This window comes from Neodiprion lecontei, chromosome 7 (assembly GCF_021901455.1).
Source record: "Neodiprion lecontei isolate iyNeoLeco1 chromosome 7, iyNeoLeco1.1, whole genome shotgun sequence".
Classification (NCBI taxonomy): Eukaryota; Metazoa; Arthropoda; class Insecta; order Hymenoptera; family Diprionidae; genus Neodiprion; species Neodiprion lecontei.
The window spans coordinates 9,962,401-9,984,792 of record NC_060266.1 but is presented as its reverse complement, the minus strand read 5'-3'; the positions used below and the strand labels follow the sequence as shown (position 1 = coordinate 9,984,792).

The following is a 22,392-nucleotide window of genomic DNA, read 5'->3' as shown; positions in this document are numbered from 1 at the left end:
TCGCGAAAAACTTTTTGTGACGCGAGTAGCGACCGACGGACGGCGGAATTTTTGCGCGCTACCGACACGAACTGAAGATCACCCTAATCTCGCTCGATTTAATAAAATGACTAAACAAACTCGAATTTTAATACCCGTTAACTCGCCAAAATCCTAAAAATCAATGAGTAAATCAAGAATTTTTCTATCCGCTCTGGAAATTTCCCATTCAAATATTTCTTCGATATCGCAACTACTGGGACCTTGTATCACTGAGATCCCTCGTTTTCATCGAAATACTCTGTCGAACCAAGTTTTCAACCTTTCATCGAAACCTCTGACAAATACCCTTTGTTCTCATAACGAATGCTCCCAAAATCGAACGAAATAAACGGAGGAAAACGCGGAACCATAGCGAAGCTTTGGGAACAATATACTCAGCCGATTATATTAAGCGATCCGCACGAAATCCCGGACTCTGTAAAGGAGCCTTATCTCAATAAACCGCAGAATTCTAACCACACCATCAGAACTTCTGAAGATATTTGCTATTGCAAGGGAAATACAGAAGAACGAATAAAAGAAAGAAATAAGCTGTTCGAACCCCCAACGCGACCTAGAACGATTAGCGAAGAAGACGCAAGGATTAGGAAAAAGGCGAAAATTATTTCTAAATACCTCCCGTTCAAACTTCCAACGATTCCTACCTCCTTTTTCTCCGACACGGGATCTAAAATTGAAAATAAACCTTATTAACAAAAGATTGTGCAATCCCAACATTAAATGGGAAAGGAAGACCCTCCTGCCGATAAAAAACGCACAGCCGTAGTACATAGTCCGCCTTCAGACCGACGACTCAGATCACAAGTTAGTACGCAGGGCACCCAATTATTCGAAGGACAATTAGAAAATTTAGAGGAGACGAACGCGTCGGGAACCTCAGGTCTAAATCCTGAACAGTCGCAAATCTCCAGCCAAAACTCTAATTCAACGAATAAAAATTCTCCGGAGAACTCGAGAAAAACAGAAAAACCCACTCAAATACTTATTCAAACGCCTGATTCGGAAAACCAATCCCAAACACATATTAAGATTCCTCAGGAATTTAAAATGGTGAGCGAACCCGTTGCAAGTACAGGCGCAACCGCCTTACCAGCACCGACTTATCATTATATCTCAATTAAGGATGCCTTAGAGGCAGTCCCGGTGTTTGACGGCAATCCGTCCCAGGTTAGAAGTTTTGTGCAGGGATGCAAGGATGCACGCGAAATGGTCCCGCCTCAAGTTGAATTAAGCCTCACGCGAATAATACGTAATAAAATCAAGGGAGTAGCTCGACGTGTGATCGAGAACGAACGGTTCGATACCGTAGACGAATTAACCGCGCGAATAAATGAGCTTTATGGACCAGCGAAATCCGTTAATCTGTGTCAGGGTGAACTAGGGAAAATTTTCCAAAGACAGAACGAAGACGTCGTGACGTACGCATCAAGGGTACGCGAAGCGATGGAAAACATAAGACAGGCATTCTTGCAAGAACAACGCACGGACGATTTCGAAATTTTTACGCGAAATACCGAAGCGGACGGCAAAGCCGCTTTTCTGCGCGGATTAAGACCTGAAATCGACGGAAAAATCCCCACAATACCCGGTACTCTGAAAGAACTGGTCGACGCGGCGATGAAAATAGAAAAACAGGAGAAAATTAAAATCCAACTTAGACGAGGAGATCAACCTAACACAATTCAGGACGCTACGATAAATTACGCGATGTTTCAACCATATAATTGCGTTGTGTGTGGAGCAAACGACCACGATAAATACGATTGCCAATATAATTCAGATAAAAGCTATTACGACCACCGTAAACCTCGGAATCAGACTTATGTTATCCAAGGTAATCGAGCAGACTATCGGAATAATTATAACACAAGAGACACTTATTCGGATCCCCGACGTAACTCGAACACCTACCAACTTCAAAATAATACTAACTCGAGAAATCAATTTCCGAAGCATCAAATAAATTACCAACCGCAGCCCGGTTACGATCCAAGAGAAAATCGTCCCAATCGGCAACAGGGACTTCCGAATTTTAGTAACCAGGACAATTATAGTAATCGAAGGTCGAATTCCCCTAATCAACAAGGTTATCCTAGAAATAATCAATATCGCGAAAATCGCTATCAAGGGAACAATCAATACCGCGGAAACATTTATCCCAGCAATAACTCGTACCGTGAAAGAACTTATTCAAGGGACCCTAGCCCGCAGAGGTCACAACCAAATTTCAGACAGGGAAACCAGCGTCCAAATCAGTACGACGATAACCAAATAATTAGACAAACGCGTTATACTCCGCAAACGAATTATCAGCCCTACAATTCGAACCGACCTAACGAATACCAGACAGAACAACCACGCGAACACTGTCGATATTGCAGAAACTACGGTCACTTAATCAGCGAATGCCCAATTAAACAGCGAAATGATAGATCAAATCAAATACCGCGAGAAAATCGAGTCTCATTTTCGGGAAACGGGGAGAGCCTGCCGAACGACGGTGCGACCTCGGAGGCTCTCAAAATACCCAACCGCACCTTATCTATTATACAGGGCGTACCGATAGAAAACTAGTGACGTTGGCTAAAAGCGATATGGAACAAATAATTATAGATCCGCCTCAAAATTCCGATGACAAATCAATCAATACGATCATAAATCCAGAGAGTATAATCCCCACGATCAAATTAGAAGCGAGCGAATTACAAAATCCGAGTACTTTCATGTTGGATACAGGCTCCTACCTGAACATTATAAAAAATAACTGTGTAAGGTCAGAAATCGAAATAAACGAACAAAAGAAATTTAATCTTAGCGGAATAGTCCCCGCGTGCGTAGAAACTATGGGAGAAGTTCCCATAAACGTAATAGGAACCGAAGCTCAATTCCATATAGTTCCGGAAAATTTACCAATCCCACAGGACGGAATAATAGGATCCCAGTTCTTCAATGAAAATCGAGCTCAGATAAATTTCGATAAGGGCACATTAGAATTCGGTAACGTACAAATCCCATTCCTAAACCGGCAGGAAAAAACGACTCCGTATAGAGCGCAGACTGGCAACTGCGACAAACTCGCGGAGACCGAACTAGGCACCGAGGTTTTACCGCTCCTGGATGTAGAATCTAACGGGTGTCTCGGTTATACAAAATCCGATTTAACGACGGAAATTTCCGAACCTCTTAAAGGAAAGGAAAAGGTCGAAAATCCGGAAGATGTTATCGTAATTCCATCGAGGACACGGCTTGGCATCCGTATCAATCTCGAAAAAACTGAGTTAACCGAAGGGTACGTACCCCTGATAGACGCAGGTGACAACGTCTACATAGGGAACGCGTTAGTGACAAACCGAGATGATAAAGCGTACCTTTATGCAATTAATACGTCAGACTCGGAAGTAAGACTGAGGATTCCACCGCAAATCCTGGAAGAAATAAGTGAAACAGAGGACTCCTTAAAATCAGATACCCAAAATTTTAAAATCAAAAGTGAGAATGCAAAAGCAACCGTTAGTTATAAGGATATGCCCACGAAATATCAAATATGTCCCGACGAATGCATGAAATACGACAATGAATCCGATGAATCTACGAAATATTCCAATAAATCCATGAAAAATGACGACGAATCTGCGATAAATCCAAGTGAATCCGATGAATCTATGAAAGATAATAATAAATCCATGAGAAATAATAATGAATCTACGTTAATACAAAGTGAATCTAATGAATTTGTGAAAAACGATAATAAATCTACGAAATATTCCAATGAATCCGTGAAAAATAACGACGAATCTGCGATAAATCAAAGTGAATCCAATGAATCCGTGAGAAATGATAATAAATCTACGAAATATTCCAATAAATCGATGAAAAATAATGACGAAAATGCGATAAATCAAAGTGAATCCAATGAATCTGTGAAAAATGATGATAAACCTACGAAAAATTCTAATAAATCCATGAAAAATGACGACGAATCTGCGATAAATCCAAGTGAATCCAATGAATCTGCGAGAAACGATAATAAATCTACGAAATATTCCTATAAATCTATGAAAAATAATGATGAATATGCGATAAATCCAATCGAATCCAATGAATCCGTGAGAAACGATAATGAATCTACGAAATATTCCAACAAATCTATGAAAAATAATGACGAATCTGCGATAAATCAAAATAAATCCAATGAATCTGTGAGAAATGATAATAAATCTACGAAATATTCCAATAAATCGATGAAAAATAATGACGAAAATGCGATAAATCAAAGTGAATCCAATGAATCTGTGAAAAATGATGATAAATCTACGAAAAATTCTAATAAATCCATGAAAAATGACGACGAATCTGCGATAAATCCAAGTGAATCCAATGAATCTGCGAGAAACGATAACCAATCTACGAAATATTCCAATGAATCCATGAAAAATAATGACGAATCTGCGATAAATCAAAATAAATCCAATGAATCTGTGAGAAATGATAATAAATCCACGAAATATTCCAATAAATCTATGAAAAATAATGACGAATCTGCGATAAATCAAAATAAATCCAATGAATCTGTGAGAAACGATAATAAATCCACGAAATATTCCAATAAATCTATGAAAAATGATGACGAATCTGCGATAAACCAAGGTGAATCCAATGAATCTGTGAAAAACGATAATGAATCTACGAAATATTTCAATGAATCGATGAAAAATAATGACGAAAATGCGATAAATCCAAATGAATCCAATGAATCTGCGAAAAACGATAATGAATCCACGAAATATTCCTATAAATCTATGAAAATTAATGATGAATATACAATAAATCCAAGTGAATCCAATGAGTCTATGAAAGATAATGATAAATCCATGAAAAATAATAATGAAACTGCGATAATACCAAGTGAATCCAATGAATCCGCGAAGGACGAAAATAAAACTACGAACAATAAGTGTAAAAGTAACTCCGACGAGTCCGAGAAAAATAAGAATAAATATTCCGACGAATCCATAAGAAATGATAATTCTATAGTAAACCAGAGTGAATCCAATAAACCCACAACGAGTGAATTAAATAAAATCAAACTAATGGGACCGTATATTACCGACAACGCAAACAAGGCTGTAATAAATGAACACACCTAGATATTTAAAGAAGAAATAGATCGATGCAATAAAAACCAAGAGACAAATAAATATAAAAGAAGACAAGAAATAAAGAAGTCTACGCGAATCCGAATTTAAATCCTATACGAAAACAGCCGAAGACGAGTATAAAAGGAAGACAACGTGCGCAACCCCACGGAATATCTCTACGCAAAACACGAATCAACCTAATGAAGTAGATATCCCAAAAATAAAACGATTATTTATGGTTCAAAATTCCCACAACCTAATCAAAGCCAGGGTCGAGCTTTTGGAATCCTTTTGAGATTAGAACACTTAAATACCGAGGAAAAAGAGAATATCTATAACTTAATCCGAGCAAACGCAGATATATTTCGCCTACCAGGAGATAGTCTAGGATGCACTAAGCATGCATACCCTGTACTCAGCAGCAACGCACAAGTTGCGGCAGAACTTCGTAATGCGCAGGCACACAACACACGTACAAACATACGCACACATTCAACTCTCAGCCCAGAGGTAGTGAACTATACAGTGAGACTACGAAGCACCGCACAAAGAGGAGACCCCGAGTATAGGATACGCTCTGTAATATATCCCATCTCATTCTTTTGCACGTTCAATCTTACAGATACATATATATTTGTCTCTTTCTACTTAACGCCTCAAGCTTCCGAACGTTACACTTGAAATTTCCGTACCAGGCCTTATAACCCAAATAGTTTCTTAAGGAATAAACTCCAAAAATTTTAAAACTCACGCTTCCCCTACTCCAAGAAGACATACCCAACCACACAAATCCCGTTAAAAACCAACCGCTCGCAATTAATAATCCTCATCAACACTATGATTTCAACTACTATATCAACATTTCGATTTTGCAGATGAAGCTCTTGGCAAACCAGGAAAATTTTGTCATAATATTCGCCGATAGATTTCAGCCAGATATGCGAACCTTAGAAATAAGGCGAGCTGGTAATATTATTGCCGTGATATGCAATAGAATCATGCCAAATTGGGTAAAGAACGTGACCCGCCAGTTGTTATGGAACGATGACCTGCCACCAAGAATCTATAACTATAGCATATATACCGACTACATCGTTAGCGATATATACACCACCGTCAATCTTTTCGATTACGGGAATTATCCGAATAGCATAGTAATGATCAAAGACGTAGATGGCGATATATTTTCAATAGTTTTTGATGATCAAAATTACAAGGTCAAGCAACACTTTATGATCGACGATTCGGCAATCGAAATTCCTAACAACGGCGACGATGAATTAATAAACTAAAACCATGACAAGACCCACTGTCGGGTACATTACTAACTGATTCCATTATCATAACTAATCATGCCGCGCATAGATACCTTTAGTTAAGTACATCGGATATATATATATATATATATATATATAAATATATCATACATCTAACAATAAGATAGGAATAAAGAAACACCCAACCCTTATGCGGAGTGACAGCTAATGTACGACGAGAAAGTACATCGAACAAGTCCCTTAAAAGAAATGATGCCATACGAGAACGACGCTTTAACCTGTGTGCAAGGGAACTACCACAACGACAATCGAACTGATGCGAAACTATGGTGATTGAAGTACATCATAGACCTTCAAGGATTTCACGGGGAAAATCATATCTTCATGATAAAGGAAATCGCAGTGATGAGTTGCTGCGAAAGCATACAATACTCCGACGAATACGAAACATGGAGCGACGTAATAGTCCAAGGATATGTAAAGATCAGTCTAGCCGAATATACTGCAAAAATAAATCTAAATTCAAATAAAATCATATTTCGATCCGGAACAACGTGTGAATTCAGCAACGGTAATTGCGTAGATAATGAAGGAGGAAACACGTTCTGGGAAACCTTGCCAAAGGATTCCTGTCAACTGGACCGATACGACGTCTTATACGACGGCAGAGCCACCAAAATCAAAAACAGCGACGAAACCTATGACGAAGTGTATACAGTTACCACCCAAGACATAACCTTCGCCTTTTCGAAAAGGGGACGTCAACAAGTATGCGGGTACGAATTGATTCGGACCGAACACCCGAAGCTACTCATCATCGAAGAACCAACTAAAAACGCGTTCACTCACAAAAAACCCATAGCAACCAGCAACTTGGACATTTTTACCTATGTAAATTCAAAATTCGTATACGTGGAAAGACATATGAGAATGCAGATGTCAGCATTATACCGAGACGTACTCTTGCAGAAATGCAAATTGGAACAACAAGTTTTACGGAACTTATTGACATCCGCAGCCGTAACGCCCGACGACTTCGCGCACCAATTAATGAAAGGACCAGGCTACATGGCAACAATAGCAGGAGAAGTAATCCACATAATCAAATGCATACCAGTTGACGTAAAAATTAGAAAGACGAAGAACTGTTACCAAGAATTACCGGTATTCAGAGGAAACGCCAGCATGTTTGTATCACCGAAGAGCCGCATGTTGTTAAAAACCGGAGTCCAGATAGAATGTAACCCTTTCATCCCAGTAATGTTCAATCTCGATAAGAAATGGTATAAATTACTACCAGAATTGACCGAATCAGTAAAACCAGGCACAATAGAACCTTTAACCACACCAACATGGAAATACATTAACCCCAATAACCTAGCAACCAGTGGAATCTACTCCTCTGAAGATCTGGAACGACTGAGAGATCATATCATGTTCCCAGCAGAGAGATCTGGAATACTAAACGACATGGCAAGGGGAATGTCAGGACAAACCATAGCAAATCAACAATTATCTATCATGCAATTCCCAACCGAAGAGGCAATGCAAAAAATAGCCAAGAACACATGGACAAAGATGTGGGGTTGGTTCGTAAGCTTTGGCACCCTCACCGCAGGAGGAATCGGAATTTGGGTAACCATCCAAATAACCAAATTCATCCTCGACACAATAATCCACGGATATGCTCTAAGAAAGGCCTACGGGTGCAGCTTTCACATGCTCGGAGCCATATGGAATTCCCTGACTCACCTACTCTTACATCTAGCCAGGCAAAAACAAGAGGATGATACGGAATCCAAAGGACCATTTAACAATCAAAATAAACCGCCGCCACAACCAAAACCTTTAGACATATCCTGGAACCAGGAACAACCAAAACCAAAACACTGCTTCGGAATCCCTGAAATACACATGGACATGTCAATCAAACACGAATACGCAATACCCGGATCCTTCAAGCAAGAAGCACCAGCGCCAAAACCTACGGTCAGGCGATATTATGAATCAATGGGAAACAACGCGAGAAACGTTAACCAGACCGAACCAACAACAGAAGAAAACGGAGAATACAAAGCACCCCAAGGAATGCCGATACCCATATACCCCAATTTAAACATGAAGCCAGCAACCCAATCACCAATTGCAAAAAACGTCTCAACATCGACCATGGACCCCAAGGACAACCAAAGTACCGTATGGATTGAAAAACCTACAGCACCCAACGACCGTCAGCAAGAATGATCGAGCAGAGGCTCGCCATTCTTGCATAAGGGGGGACGTGTAACATCCGACCGGAACGTCCGTATGTTTTATCGACTATTAGTACTGCATGTTACTTTTATCAACTAACCAAACTCGAAGTACGAGAATCTTGTAACCATAAGAAATTAAAACAACTGTCTAACTATTTGGAATATCCCTAGATGGAAATAACTATGAAATTCACTAGCCAAGGCTTAAAAACCATGTTACGAGATCTTCGTACCACAGAGAACTATAATACTATTATGCGTTATTATATATCACTACCACATTAACACTATAATTAACTAACACAATTATACCCAATTATTATATAGCACTCAGCAATGCCATTTGTGCATTCGGAGCTGAGAGCTATACTTAAGCAACATACGCTTTACTATATAGCCTGGAGTACAGAAGACTGTAAAACCATAGATAAATGCATAACCAATATAATGTAAAGATAGCACTGCTGCAACCCATAAAACCAGAGACTGCAAAACCATCAAACCGTGAATGCTAATTACCCAGCATGAACTATACCTTTTTTCGCAACGCCGTATTGTAGGCAACACGCACAACGTTTTGAAGGCAATGCAGATCTCCAATGTGGAGCCATACAGAGCCTTAGCTAGAGAATACATTAGGAAACTTACCGACGAAACGAAAACGTTCTAGAAGCTTCCAAGCCGATTTATATCAATATAAGAATTAACAACTACAGAATGGAATCATATACAAAAGTAGGAATCATATAACATGTAAACCTGCTCTAAAGCTATGAATCATCAAATTACTAAGTACCCTAAATCTGTTAAGATAGTTATAACACAAACAACTAAAGATATTCGCAGCAGCGTGATTCTAATAATGTTAAACAAATAACAAACTATGTTCGTAAACAATTGCTATTGTACTCCAGGTTAACAACGACAGTAGTCGACTTTAATACATATGCAATTCTATATAGATACAACTATAAAACTAACAACGACAGTAGTCGACTATAATACATATACAATTCTATATAGATATAACTATAAAACTAACAAACGACAGGTAACCAAAATGAAATATGGGCTTTGTAACGAGCAAGATAGCAAAAACATTAAGAGGTAGACAGGTAGTTAAGTGGCTGAGGGGCGCCAGAAAGGGGGCTGGCGCCACAAAGGGGGCTGGCGCCACAAAGGGGGCTGGCGACACAACGAAAAGCTCACGCAGTTCGGAGAACTACGGAACCAAGTCCACGCACCCACACCACCGCACCAAGCAGCGATATACCATACGTAAAAACCTACAATATAGTAATAGCTAAAGAACTAAGATCACAGGCGTGCATGCGGCGAAGATGTCGTGCCCTAATTAGAATTCCTAGAAAAGAGGGGAGGTGCGCAAAGGCGACCAAAAAACTAGAGAGGGGGATCGTTCTGCGCAACGATCGACCCCTATAAAAAGGGCGACCGATCACTCGATCGCTCTCTTGTGTTTCTACCTCCAGATTCGTCATCTAGTTCCGGTACAGTCTCGCGGTAAAATCCTTTAGCCTTTTGCATTAAAACTTTCATACAACGTTACTCTGCCCAAAAGTTCAGCGAGCTTCAACTCCATTTTTACTAAGTCTAAGATCTTACACTGTGTAACTCTGCGTTTGTGACTTTTAAATATCAAACTTATAAAATAAACCAAGTTAGTCAAAATATCCAAATATATTAAAGTCAGTTATTCCACTAAAACCTCTCACCAATCTACAAGTCATCGCATCCAGAATACTCTCAAAAAGGTAAGCCAAATTAAATCTTTTATCCAACAATTTCTCCCTCTTCGGTTCGTTCGACTAGAGCGACAGAATGCCCGTTGTCCGGTGTATTTCAATACTTAATCGGTAATTGGTGACCCAAACTACTGATGTGAGTCTGGCTGTAACTGCGTGTGAATGTTTCCGGTGTCTAACATCTGGAGATTTCCACTAGGTACCGTTCCGACGTCACACATCATTCCAAGCGCTACTTACTTAGCGGGCACGTTCGCTTTATATTATTTATGGAAACGGTCACACTTGTTCGTGACTTGTGTGATTTTGTGTAACAACTCCGTTTCCAAGACTAATGCTAGACTCCATGCATGCGTTGAGCTCCGGCAAACGCATGCGGAAGGCGACTCCATGCACGCGGCAGACTTTAGCGCCACGCCACGTACGGAAATGGAAGATGCGTCGTAAAAATGTATAGAAACGATAGCTACATAACCTAAAAGAAAGGAATAGTCTATCGCATAATTCCGGGTGGTTTCTCACGTAATGAATTACAAGTTCATTCACGTCATCACAATTATATTCCATAGTGGAATCTTATGTTGATGTTATTGATGGTTTGTTTTCATAAACTGTTTTATATGACATAACCTACGTCGCGTTCACTATTATTTGAGCCATGATTTGAGCTTTGCCAGATTCCGAATGGCCCCTAAGGTTCTCCACTTTAGCCGAATGACGTGCGGTACTGCGGAAAAATTAAAATATTTTGATCTCAACGCAGTGCGGTGCGGCATGCCGGAGGTTGCCGCTGCCGGACTTGCGCCGGGCTCGGCATACAGTCTTAGCCTATCTGTTACCATTTTATCAATGCACTGAATTTTTTTTTAACAAAAGGAATTGTGCATCGGAATGACTGGTTGATGACAAATTGTTTAATGTCACCAACGTATCAGATTTGTTACTTTTCTTTGCCACTTGTAGTTTAATTGCATATTTTATAGAATTGAAGACTTCATGAGATTCAGGCCGTGTTCGTAAGTGGACTGACAGTACTGAAAATTCCCTAAGACAGAGTCAGAGCTATCCACGAACCTGGAAGCGCAAAAGAGATAAAAGATTGCTGACAGTACTGTCAGTCATTTTCGAACACGGCCTCAGTCTATTGATCAGTTAGCTTATAGTATACTTCAGTCAACTGTGACGTCGGAACGGTACCTAGTGGAAATCTCCAGATGTAGACACCGGAAACATTCACACACAGCTACAGCTAGACTCACATCAGTAGTTTGGGTCACCAATTACCGATTAAGTATTGAAATACACCGGACAACGGGCATTCTGTCGCTCTAATCGAACGAACCGAAGAAGGAGAAATTGTTGGATAAAAGATTTAATTTGGCTTACCTTTTTGAGAGTATTCTGGATACGACGACCTGTAGCGTAGATTGGTGAGAGGTTTTAGCGGAATAACTGACTCTTATATATTTGGATACTTTGATTAACTTGGTTTATTTTATAAGTTCGATATTTAAAAGTCACAAAAACGGAGTTACACAGTGTAAGATCTTAAACTTAGTATGACAAAATGGAGTTGAAGCTCGCTGAACTTTTGGGCAGAGTAACGTTGTATGAAAGTTTTAATGCAAAAGGCTAAAGGATTTTACCGCGAGACTACACCGGAACAAGATCACGAATCTGGAGGTAGAAACCAAGAGAGCGATCGAGTGATCGGTCGCCGTTTTTATAGGGGTCGATCGTTGCGCAGAACGAACCCCCTCTTTAGTTTTTTGGTCACCTTTGCGCACCTCCCTCCTTTTTCTAGGAATTAATTAGGGCACGACATCCTCGCGCATGCACGCCTGTTATCTTAGTCCATTAGCTATTACTATATTGTAGGTTTTTACTTATGGTATATCGCTGTTTGGTGCGGTGGTGTAGGTGCGTGGACCTTGTTCCGTAGTTCTCCGAACTGCGTGAGCTTTTCGTTGAGGCGCCAGCCCCCTTTCTGGCGCCCGTCAGCCACTTAACTTCTTCCTGTCTACCTCTTAATGTTTTTGCTATCTTGCTCGTTACAAAGCCCATATTTCATTTTGGTTACCTGTCGTTTGTTAGTTTTATGGCTATTTCTATATAGAGTTACATATGTATCATAGTCGACTACTGTCGTTATTAACCTGGAGTACAATAGCGATTGTTTATAAAACATAGTTTGTTATTTGCTTAACATTGTTAGAATTGCACTGCTGCGAATATCCTTAGCTGTTTGTGTTATAACTATCTTAACAGATTTAGAGTATTTAGTAATTTGATAATTTATGGCTTTAGAGCAGGTTTACATGTGTGCTTTTGTATATAACTCCCTTCTGTAATTGTTAATTCTTATATGAATCGGCTTGGAAGCTTCTAGAACGTTTTCGTTTCGTCGGTAAGTTCCCTAATGTATTTTCTAGGTGAAGCTCTATTGGCTCCACATTGGAGATCTGCATTGCCTTCAAAACGTTGCGCGTGTTGCCTACAATACGGCGTTGCGGAAAAAGGTATAGTTCATGCTGGGTAATTAGCATTCACGGTTTGATGGTTTTGCAGCCTCTGGTTTTATGGGTTGCAGCAGTGCTATCTTTACATTATATTGGTTATGCATTTATCTATGGTTTTACAGTCTTCTATACTCCAGGCTATATAGTAAAGCGTATGTTGCTTAAGTATAGCTCTCAGCTCCGAATGCACAAATGGCATTGTTGAGTGCTATATAATAATTGGGTATAATTATGTGAGTTAATTATAGTGTTGATATGATAGTGATATATAATAACGCATAATAGTATTATAGTTCTCTGTAGTACGAAGATCTCGTAACATGGTTTTTAAGCCTTGGCTAGTGAATTTCATAGTTATTTCCATCTAGGGATATTCCAAATAGTTAGACAGTTGTTTTAATTTCTTATGGTTACAAGATTCTCGTACTTCGAGTTTGGTTAGTTGATAAAAGTAACATGCAGTACTAATAGTCGATAAAACATACGGACGTTCCGGTCGGATGTTACACAACGCTCATGTTCTGTCATAACACAGCTGTTCAAAGCTAACTCTTGATTGGCTTACCCCAAGCCTGTACTGCTCCAACTGGCGAAAATGAGCACTACGCTTTGCCAGACTATTTGAGTCTCCCCTCACCCTACGACTTCCCAGCCTGTATGCGTGACTGAGCTGTATGCAAGAAGACCGTGCTCTGACTTACATGCAATTATTTAGTGTGAAGCAAATTTTTAACTTATAAGACACGAAATTGCAAAAGAAACTTGTCAAAACTATGTCAACTAAATCATCAGTGGATTTGCGGACAGAGTTAGCAGAGCTTGTTAAGCGTAAGGCTGAAATAGCGGTGAGTCAAATATACCATATAATAAATATAATATATTTTGCCAAAAGGTTTTGGTATTAAACCCCGTCCGATCTGCCGTACAGTACGATACCAATAATACCGTAAAATTAGTAAAGACAAGCATGTATTTGGATAAACTTTACATCTTAGGATATCACCCGTTTATAATCTATGTTCCAAACTAATGCCTCATGTCGTACGTTGACTCGTTCTCGTCCCTGATGTTTGATTCAATTTCGAAGTTATAATCATATATTTCTACTCGGATCGCGATTTATTAAGCGCTTAACTACAATCACGAATGACGAACCAATTGGCTCTAAGGAAATTTGAAACGAAGCCGCTAAATTTTGAGTGACAAATAGGAAAAATTCAATTTTAGGACACGCTAGCAAATTTAGAACGACAGATATATGCTTTTGAGGGAAGCTATCTTGAGGATACGCAACTGTATGGGAATATTATACGAGGCTGGGATCGTTATTTAGCAAGCAATAAGAACACAAATAGTAAGGCAGATAAGCGCAACAGAAAGTTCAAAGAAGCAGAACGGCTGTTTTCCAAATCGTCAATCACATCTGTTGCTGTAAGTATGCTATATTATCCTTAATTAAACAAATATTTGTTGTATTTTAAATTATTGTATAGGCAAATTTTATTTAAGTGATCCTAAGTAATCCAAGCCAAACAGGAGAAGTTTATTGAAAATTATATCTTTTGTTACAGGCTGTGAATGGAATACTGGAAAATACACAAGACAAAAGTAAGGTCCACAATGGATATCCATAACTAAATTTTGAATTCTCACCATTTTATCTGGCACTATTGTTGTCTATTTTGTTGTTCCATAAATCTATTTCCATTATCGATGCTGTTTTACCAGAAAATTACCCAATCCTTTATAATTTCACTGTACACACCACAGCTTTATACTTGATAGTTGTGTTTATCTTGAGCTACATCATGTTCTTACCTTGTTACATACCTGTAAACTCATATATCTCTATATATATATATATAAAATTTTTTTGGATTTTTTTTAACGCTACCCGATAAAATACCTGTTTGGAACCTAAAAAATAACCTCTTAAAATTTGAGCCACATAGCTTTTGCGTAAGAACTGGCGCGGTTGGTGGTTCGTTTTTTTTTTTTTTCACTTTTTCCTAAAAATCTCCCAAAATATAACATATATGACAAAAAGTCTGTTGTGATTTTTTCATATATTGCGTATTTATCAAGATATTTACAAAATGCAAAATTACAACTTCAAATATTGACTTTTCTTTTCCAAAACAATTTTTTTTTTTGTCAATTCAGTCGATCAACAAAATTTGGGATTTGATATGAAATTTTTATTTTATTGAGAATTGAAAATTAATATATGAAATCTGAAGATTTGAAAAAAAAAAAAAATTGTTTTGGAAAAGAAAAGTGAATATTTGAAGTTGTGATTTTGCATTTCGTAAATATCTCGTGGCTCAATTTTTAAGAGCTTATTTTTAGGTCCCAAACAGGCATTTTATCGGGTAGTGTTAGGAAGAATCCATTTTTTTTTTTTTTTTTTAAACACATATATATATATACAAAGTAGCTAACGGTCGAGTAGCCTAACGCGCATGTGCTAGAATTCTAAAGCAAAACCAGTTGTTTTGCCAGGATGTCCAACTATTATAAGTTCAGGTAATAGGTTGCCGCAATGTATGTATGTAAGCTAACAAATTTCGGTTGTCCTGACAAAACAACTGCTTTTGCTCTAGAATTTTAGCACAAGCGAGTTCGTTATATCGTTCAACCGTAGCTATTCACTTTGTATAAGTATACCACTATAACCAGAGTGAATTCTTAAAGAACCGAATGATTGAAAGCGCATGCGCTAAAATACAAGAGCAAGAGCAGTTGTTTTGTCAAGGCAACCAGGATTCATAAATTCATATGACCACTAGATGTCGAAATTTTCGAGGTTACATACATTGCATTGACCTGTCACCTGAATTTATAAACACTGGTCGTCCAGACAAAACAACTGGTCTTGCTTTCAATTTGTAGTGCAAGTGCATTAAACCATTCAGTCGTTAGTAATTCACTCTGTCAATATAGTATCTACACACACACGAAAATGTTCCAGCAACCATTCATAGTAAAATAACTCTCGCTTCTAATTTTTTTAATGTGTTTTTGTCAGTAACAGTTTGTAAATAGTAAGAAAGGAAGATCGGCCCACTCCGGGTCCAAGCTTGAAAATTTTTATATCTGACGCAGGATTTTTCATAATTTTTTCAAATTTCTAATTTCGGACGGTCGATAAAATCGTTTCTAAAAATTGTAGAAAATTCAAATTGAGTCGAAAAAAAAATTGAGTACGTTTCAAACTGAGAAGAATCATAGAAAAAATCGCGCGTTCAAGGGTAAAACCCAGGTCGAATTGGCGTGGAATGCCCCATATATATTAGGGTGCTTTTTTTTGGACTATTTTGTTTTTTTTTTCGGTCCCATCGTGAAATTCTGTTGGAAATACAATAAAAAAAATTCCCTGAAAGATTGAGCCATTAATATTAATATTAAGTGCTCGCCCAAGGCATGTAAAGATTTCCCGCTTAAAATACACGTAAACTTTAATTTTTTTCTTCAAAACATCTACAGTTCAGAGGCATTCTATGGTGTAGTCTAGGACGTCAGTAGGTTTTCTTCGGAATGAAATGCTCTACAAAAGTGCTCATTGCGGTGAAGTCGTAACTCACACCGGCGAAGTCGTACGGGCCACCCAAACCCAATTTTTTCATGAAATTCTTGTCTTTTTGCCCGTATCTCGTAAATAACAAGAGCTACAAAAAAAAAAATATTAAACAAATTTGTAGGAAATTTAATTTCCTACAAAAAAGTTCCAGAAAACCAAATTGCTAACATCGATATTTATTGAGATATTGGGCTTTTAAGGTCTACTGGGGGCTACTGACGTCCTAGACTACACCATAGAATGCCTCTGAACTGTAGATGTTTTAAAGAAAAAAATTAAAGTTTACATGTATTTTAAGCAGGAAATCTTTACATGCCTTGGGCGAGCACTTAATATTAATATTAAGGGCTCAATCTTTCAGGGAATTTTTTTTGTTGTATTTCCAACAAAATTTTACGATGGGACCGAAAAAAAAAAAATAGTCCAAAAAAAAAGCACCCTTATATATATATATTCTATATAGAAGTTGATATATACATATAGAAGTTGAAGGATTCGTCGAAAGAGACACAGTTTGAGACAGTATGTAATCGTGGCTTGTTTGTGAGTGTAACTCATTACACTCCTGTATCAAGCCATTTGGACCGGATCCGGCCGATCATCAGAATGATATGAAGAAGTCATATATATTTTTACGTGAGAAAAATTCGTAGAGAATGCAAATTCGAAAATTTCAGGTGAGTTAAAAAATTAACGACGGAAGTCAGGCGGCTAGGTGGTCTAGTGGAGTAAGTCTCTGGTAAAGCATCTCTAGACACCAGGTTCGATTCCTGGCTCCGTCGTTAATTTTTCAAGTCACCTGAAATTTTCGAATACGCATTCTATATATATATATATATATTAGGGTGGGCCAAAAAAATCGACTATTTTTTTTCTACTTTATACTCCGAAAACTTGGTTGGTAGCGACCTCAAAAACATTCTCTCCAAGTATGAGCTCTTAATTTTAATAGGAAGGTCCTCCTCCTTGCAGTTTTCTATTTTTTTCTTATGGTGAGGAAGAAAAATACATATCTCGGTATCTACTATTTATAAAAAAAACATTCGTCTCATATTTTCGTAGGAAATTGAATTCTGTACAAAAAAGGTCTCTTACAATTTTTTTGTATCCTCACTGTTCAGAAGTTATTGAAGGTTGAAGTTTGATCATTTTAAGGTAGATGTCGTTTTTTTTTAGAATTTTATAACTCTTCAACAAAAAGTCATTATAATACGCGCAACTCGTGGTTGTGTCGGAAATTTACTGCTCTACAATAATGGTCTCTTATGATTAGTCGATTAAATTAACCGTTCAGAAGATATTCACCGTCAAACTTCAATGCACACTATTTTTAACAGTTTTTTGTTAATAATTAAAACAATTCCAATTTAATTCATGAGTTTCGGGGAAATTTGTACAAATTCAAACAATTTCAATTTAATTCATGAGTTTTGGCAAAATTTGTACAAAAACTATTAAAAATAGTGTGCATTGAAGTTTGACGGTGAATATCTTCTGAACGGTTAATTTAATCGACTAATCATAAGAGACCATTATTGTAGAGCAGTAAATTTCCGACACAACCATGAGTTGCGCGTATTATAATGACTTTTTGTTGAAAGGTTATAAAATTCATAAAAAAAAAAAGACATCTTCCTTAAAATGATCAAAATTTAACCTTCAATAACTTCTGAACAGTGAGGTATACAAAAAAATTGTAAGAGACCTTTTTTGTAGAGAATTCAATTTCCTACGAAAATATGAAACGAATTTTTTTTTTATAAATAGTAGATACCAAGATATGTATTTTTCTTCCTCACCATAAGAAAAAAATATAAAACTGCGAGGCGAAGGACCTTCCTATTAAAATTAAGAGCTCATACTTGGAGAGAATGTTTTTGAGGTCTCTACCAACCAAGTTTTCGGAGTATAAAGTGAAAAAAAAAATAGTCGATATTATTTTTTTTTGTTCTATGTGCAGTGACAGTATACATATATGTATAAACACTGGTCTTGTGATAATATATATATATTCTATTGGCTCTTTGATTTTGGTCTATCACTTTTTTCACTGTTACATTACCATGAATGCAAAGTTTGTTCAACAACCTTAGTCTTTTTTGATAACTTGAATCAACAAAATAGACAATTTAATGAATAAAGTTTATTAGAATTCTAGTTGAAGTAAACTATGAAGATTAGAACTAAAAATGACTTCTGTAATTAAGCTGTGTCAACAGACTCGCTTTTCCCTTTATTTTTTATTTATTTATTTATTTTTTTTTTAACTATTCACGAGAGAAAAATGATTCCAGTTGAGCGGTACAGCGAGTCGGAATCTCAAGCTGGTAACAGCGGGAGCGAGGACAATTGCAGCTTTACAAATTCAGTGTTAACGGCAGGCAATAACAAAGAAACAAGTGGTAAAAATCACACCTTGGTTCAAACAAGTTATTCCCAGAATAATGGTACTCTAAGTAACGCAGACAACAGTAACGTTCAGTTTACTAATGGGCCGATGTCTAACGGAGGTATAGATCACGTAACTACCCCAGTCAAGGACAGCCATACCAATAGCAAAGATTCTCACAAAAATAGATCGTCTTCAAGCAGTGCAAAAAAAAGTAATAATAAACGGTCCAGGCACAGATGAAGTCTATAACGCTTCCAAGGACAATTCATACTTTGCAGTTTAAAATAACACAACAAACTGAAAAACGAACAACAAAGAACAATAACCATGTTTCGGAGTATTTGATGGAGAATTTAATCTGTCATATATGAATATAACCGACTAATGTTAGTATAATTAATTTCTAAACTGCACCGTCAATTTTCTTTTTTGCGACTTCTCTTCAACATATGTGTGCGTATTACATTGGTCATTATGTGGGGATCAGAAAAATTTTCATTGGGGCGCCCCCCAGATCTGTTCCAAATCATTAAAAAAAAATCTGTGTAAAGTTTCAAGCCTCTACGTCAACTGGAACACGTGCCTCTAAGCTGTGTAAGCGTTGAATGTAAAATACATGTAGTTTTTAGAACTAGTTATTTCGTTTTGTATGACTTTGGTATAAATTGAGGGACCTATTTGAAACTTGGCAGAGTTGTTGCTTATGATAGGAACAATCCTTGAAAATTTCAAAATCCTATAATTATTATTTCCTTATATACGAGCCTAATAAAAGTGATACTATTAAGCTTGTATAAAAAAAAAATATATTTTAAATTAATAAAATTGTGAAATTTTCACGGTTTGTTTCTATTATTATAAGGAAAAACTCTGCCAAGTTTCAAATTGATCTCTGAATTTAAACCAAAGTCATACAAAATGAAAGAACTGATTATAAAAACTATATGTATTTTGCATTTAAAACTTTCAGACGTTAGCGGCATGTGTTCCAGTGGTGTAAAGGATTGAAACTTGAGACAGATTTTTTTTAATGATTTGGAACAGATCTGAGGGCCTTCCAATGAAAATTTTTCCGATTGCCAAATAAGGATCACTCTAGAGCATATAATGTATTCGAACAAACTGTATTTTGGCTATAATTAATATTTTAAAAGGAGTCATGTTTAAACGTCTGACTGAATATTTTTAACATCATCTTGTAATGTAATAAATTAAATAAAATGGAATCATGGTTTACATATATCACTTAATACTTAGTTATTCAACATTTTTCTATTTCAATTTTAGTTCAATCATCAGTCGCTATTCGGATAATATTTGGTATATAATTTTTATTCATATGTATATACAGGGTCCAAGTCATTTGGGTAAAGAAATATGTTTATTAAAGCGATTCGTACTTATTCTTGGCTTCTTGTATTTCTTCTTCGGTAATAGTAGGTTCTAACTCACATTCCAACTCTTCTTGTCTGATGAAGGCAAGCTTTTCTGATTTTTCTTTGAAGAATTGTTTTTGCTTTAAGGTCAGCTCAGCTTTGTAAGCATCCAACTTTTTTTGTACAATTTCATCACAATGTTTTTGGGTTAGCTTGCGGAGTGAGTCTTTCCGCGTTACTGGGAGAAGTTTTCTAGAAATCGATTTGTTACTTACTTTAGGAGTTTGCTATATTTGTTGACATAACGAAACAAATAAATGATCTACTTAAATCATCTGAATCTTAAATGGTATGACTTACGATCTTGACATTATTCAATCATAATATGACTTACGGAGGATATGGTTTATAGACCAAGTTGAGCTTCTCAAGAATCCATTCGAATCGTTTATAGTCCCATTGGCGTAAATATCCGAGGAATTTTTTCCGCTTATGAATGAGTTCATTGAGTTCAACTTTGAGGATTGCATTCCTAGGAAATTTATCCATTGTTTTTTGCATGTCTTGAATAATAGCGGTCATCTTTGCAACTGTAATAGATAATTGATTTGTATTTTCACAACAAGGATAAGTAATTCATAGCAAAATACTGTTGAATAACATACGTTTTGCCTCCATTGAGCCCCAGTCTAATTCATGCCTCCTTACAAGAGCGACTGCTTCGTTTCGTTTCATTTTTCTTGTTTCCATTTCTGGAAGATATTCTAGCGTAAACAGCTTCTTGACTACTTCGTTGGCGCTAAAAATTGTTGATATGAAAAATGAAACCTTTTCAGGAAATTGAATGCAAAAGAAAGGTATCAAATGAAGGCCAAAATGTATGCAAAGTCTGACAAAGAACAGAACACGTACTCTTGCAATTCTTTAGACTCGCCAAATCTACCAGCAAAATCTTTCGACGTTACTTTCAAATTCAAACCAAGGTCCCCGGTTTTTTCTGGCTTGTAAAATGGAATTTTTTCGGGCCGAACCCATTTTATTTTGAGAGCCGACTTGAAGGCATAATATCTTGCTACATAACCATCACATTTTGTGATGCTACAGATCACGTTCGGCACGAACCGCAACACGTTCATTCTGATGCGCTAAGAACTGGGTTTTGACCTGATGATTATTTTTCACAACTTAATTGGGACACAGTTGGATAATCTGCAATAATTAAACCAAATTTATGATTAATTTCGCGTCTTGGGTTATCGTCCTGATCACGCCAATGGACATAGAACTTGTATCAGAGATGAGTAGGGAGATCTCCAACGCTCGGCTTTTCGTGATACCAGTGTAACATCCGACCGGAACGTCCGTATGTTTTATCGACTATTATTACTGCATGTTACTTTTATCAACTAACCAAACTCGAAGTACGAGAATCTTGTAACCATAAGAAATTAAAACAACTGTCTAACTATTTGAAATATCCCTAGATGGAAATAACTATGAAATTCACTAGCCAGGGCTTAAAAACCATGTTACGAGATCTTCGTACTACAGAGAACTATAATATTATTATACGTTATTATATATCACTATCATATTAACACCATAATTAACTAACACGATTATACCCAATTATTAGATAGCACTCGACAATGCCATTTGTGCATTCGGAGCTGAGAGCTATACTTTAAGCAATATACGCTTTACTATATAGCCTGGAGTATAGAAGACTGTAAAACCATAGATAAATGCATAACCAACATAATGTAAAGATAGCACTGCTGCAATACCCATAAAACCAGAGACTGCAAAACCACCAAAACCGTGAATACTAATTACCCAGCATGAACTATACCTTCCTCCGTAACGCCGTAATGTAGGCAACACGCGCAACGTTTTGAAGGCAATGCAGATCTCCAATGTGGAGCCATACAGAGCTTCACCTAGAGAATACATTAGGAAACTTACCGACGAATCGAAAACGTTCTAGAAGCTTCCAAGCCGATTTATATCAATATAAGAATTAACAATTACAGGAGAGAATTATATACAA

General features: G+C 37.2%; 2 protein-coding genes across 2 annotated transcripts; one reads left to right on the top strand and one right to left on the bottom strand.

Moving 5' to 3' along the window:
• The first annotated feature begins 13,646 nt into the window (after positions 1 to 13,646).
• On the top strand, positions 13,647 to 20,208 carry LOC107218384 (chromatin modification-related protein MEAF6). The gene is made up of 4 exons (XM_015656236.2): positions 13,647 to 13,839; positions 14,222 to 14,425; positions 14,566 to 14,602; positions 18,869 to 20,208. Exons 1-4 carry the CDS (start codon positions 13,768 to 13,770, stop codon positions 19,204 to 19,206), a joined length of 651 nt encoding a protein of 216 aa, XP_015511722.1. The 5' UTR covers positions 13,647 to 13,767; the 3' UTR covers positions 19,207 to 20,208.
• LOC107218382 (28S ribosomal protein S15, mitochondrial) lies at positions 19,402 to 21,655 on the bottom strand. Its single transcript, XM_015656235.2, has 4 exons — positions 21,255 to 21,655; positions 21,008 to 21,141; positions 20,737 to 20,932; positions 19,402 to 20,594 (listed from the first exon to the last, which is right to left on the bottom strand). The coding sequence occupies exons 1-4, from the start codon at positions 21,476 to 21,478 to the stop codon at positions 20,351 to 20,353; spliced, it is 798 nt and encodes a 265-aa protein (XP_015511721.1). The 5' UTR covers positions 21,479 to 21,655; the 3' UTR covers positions 19,402 to 20,350.
• Positions 21,656 to 22,392: the final 737 nt, after the last annotated feature.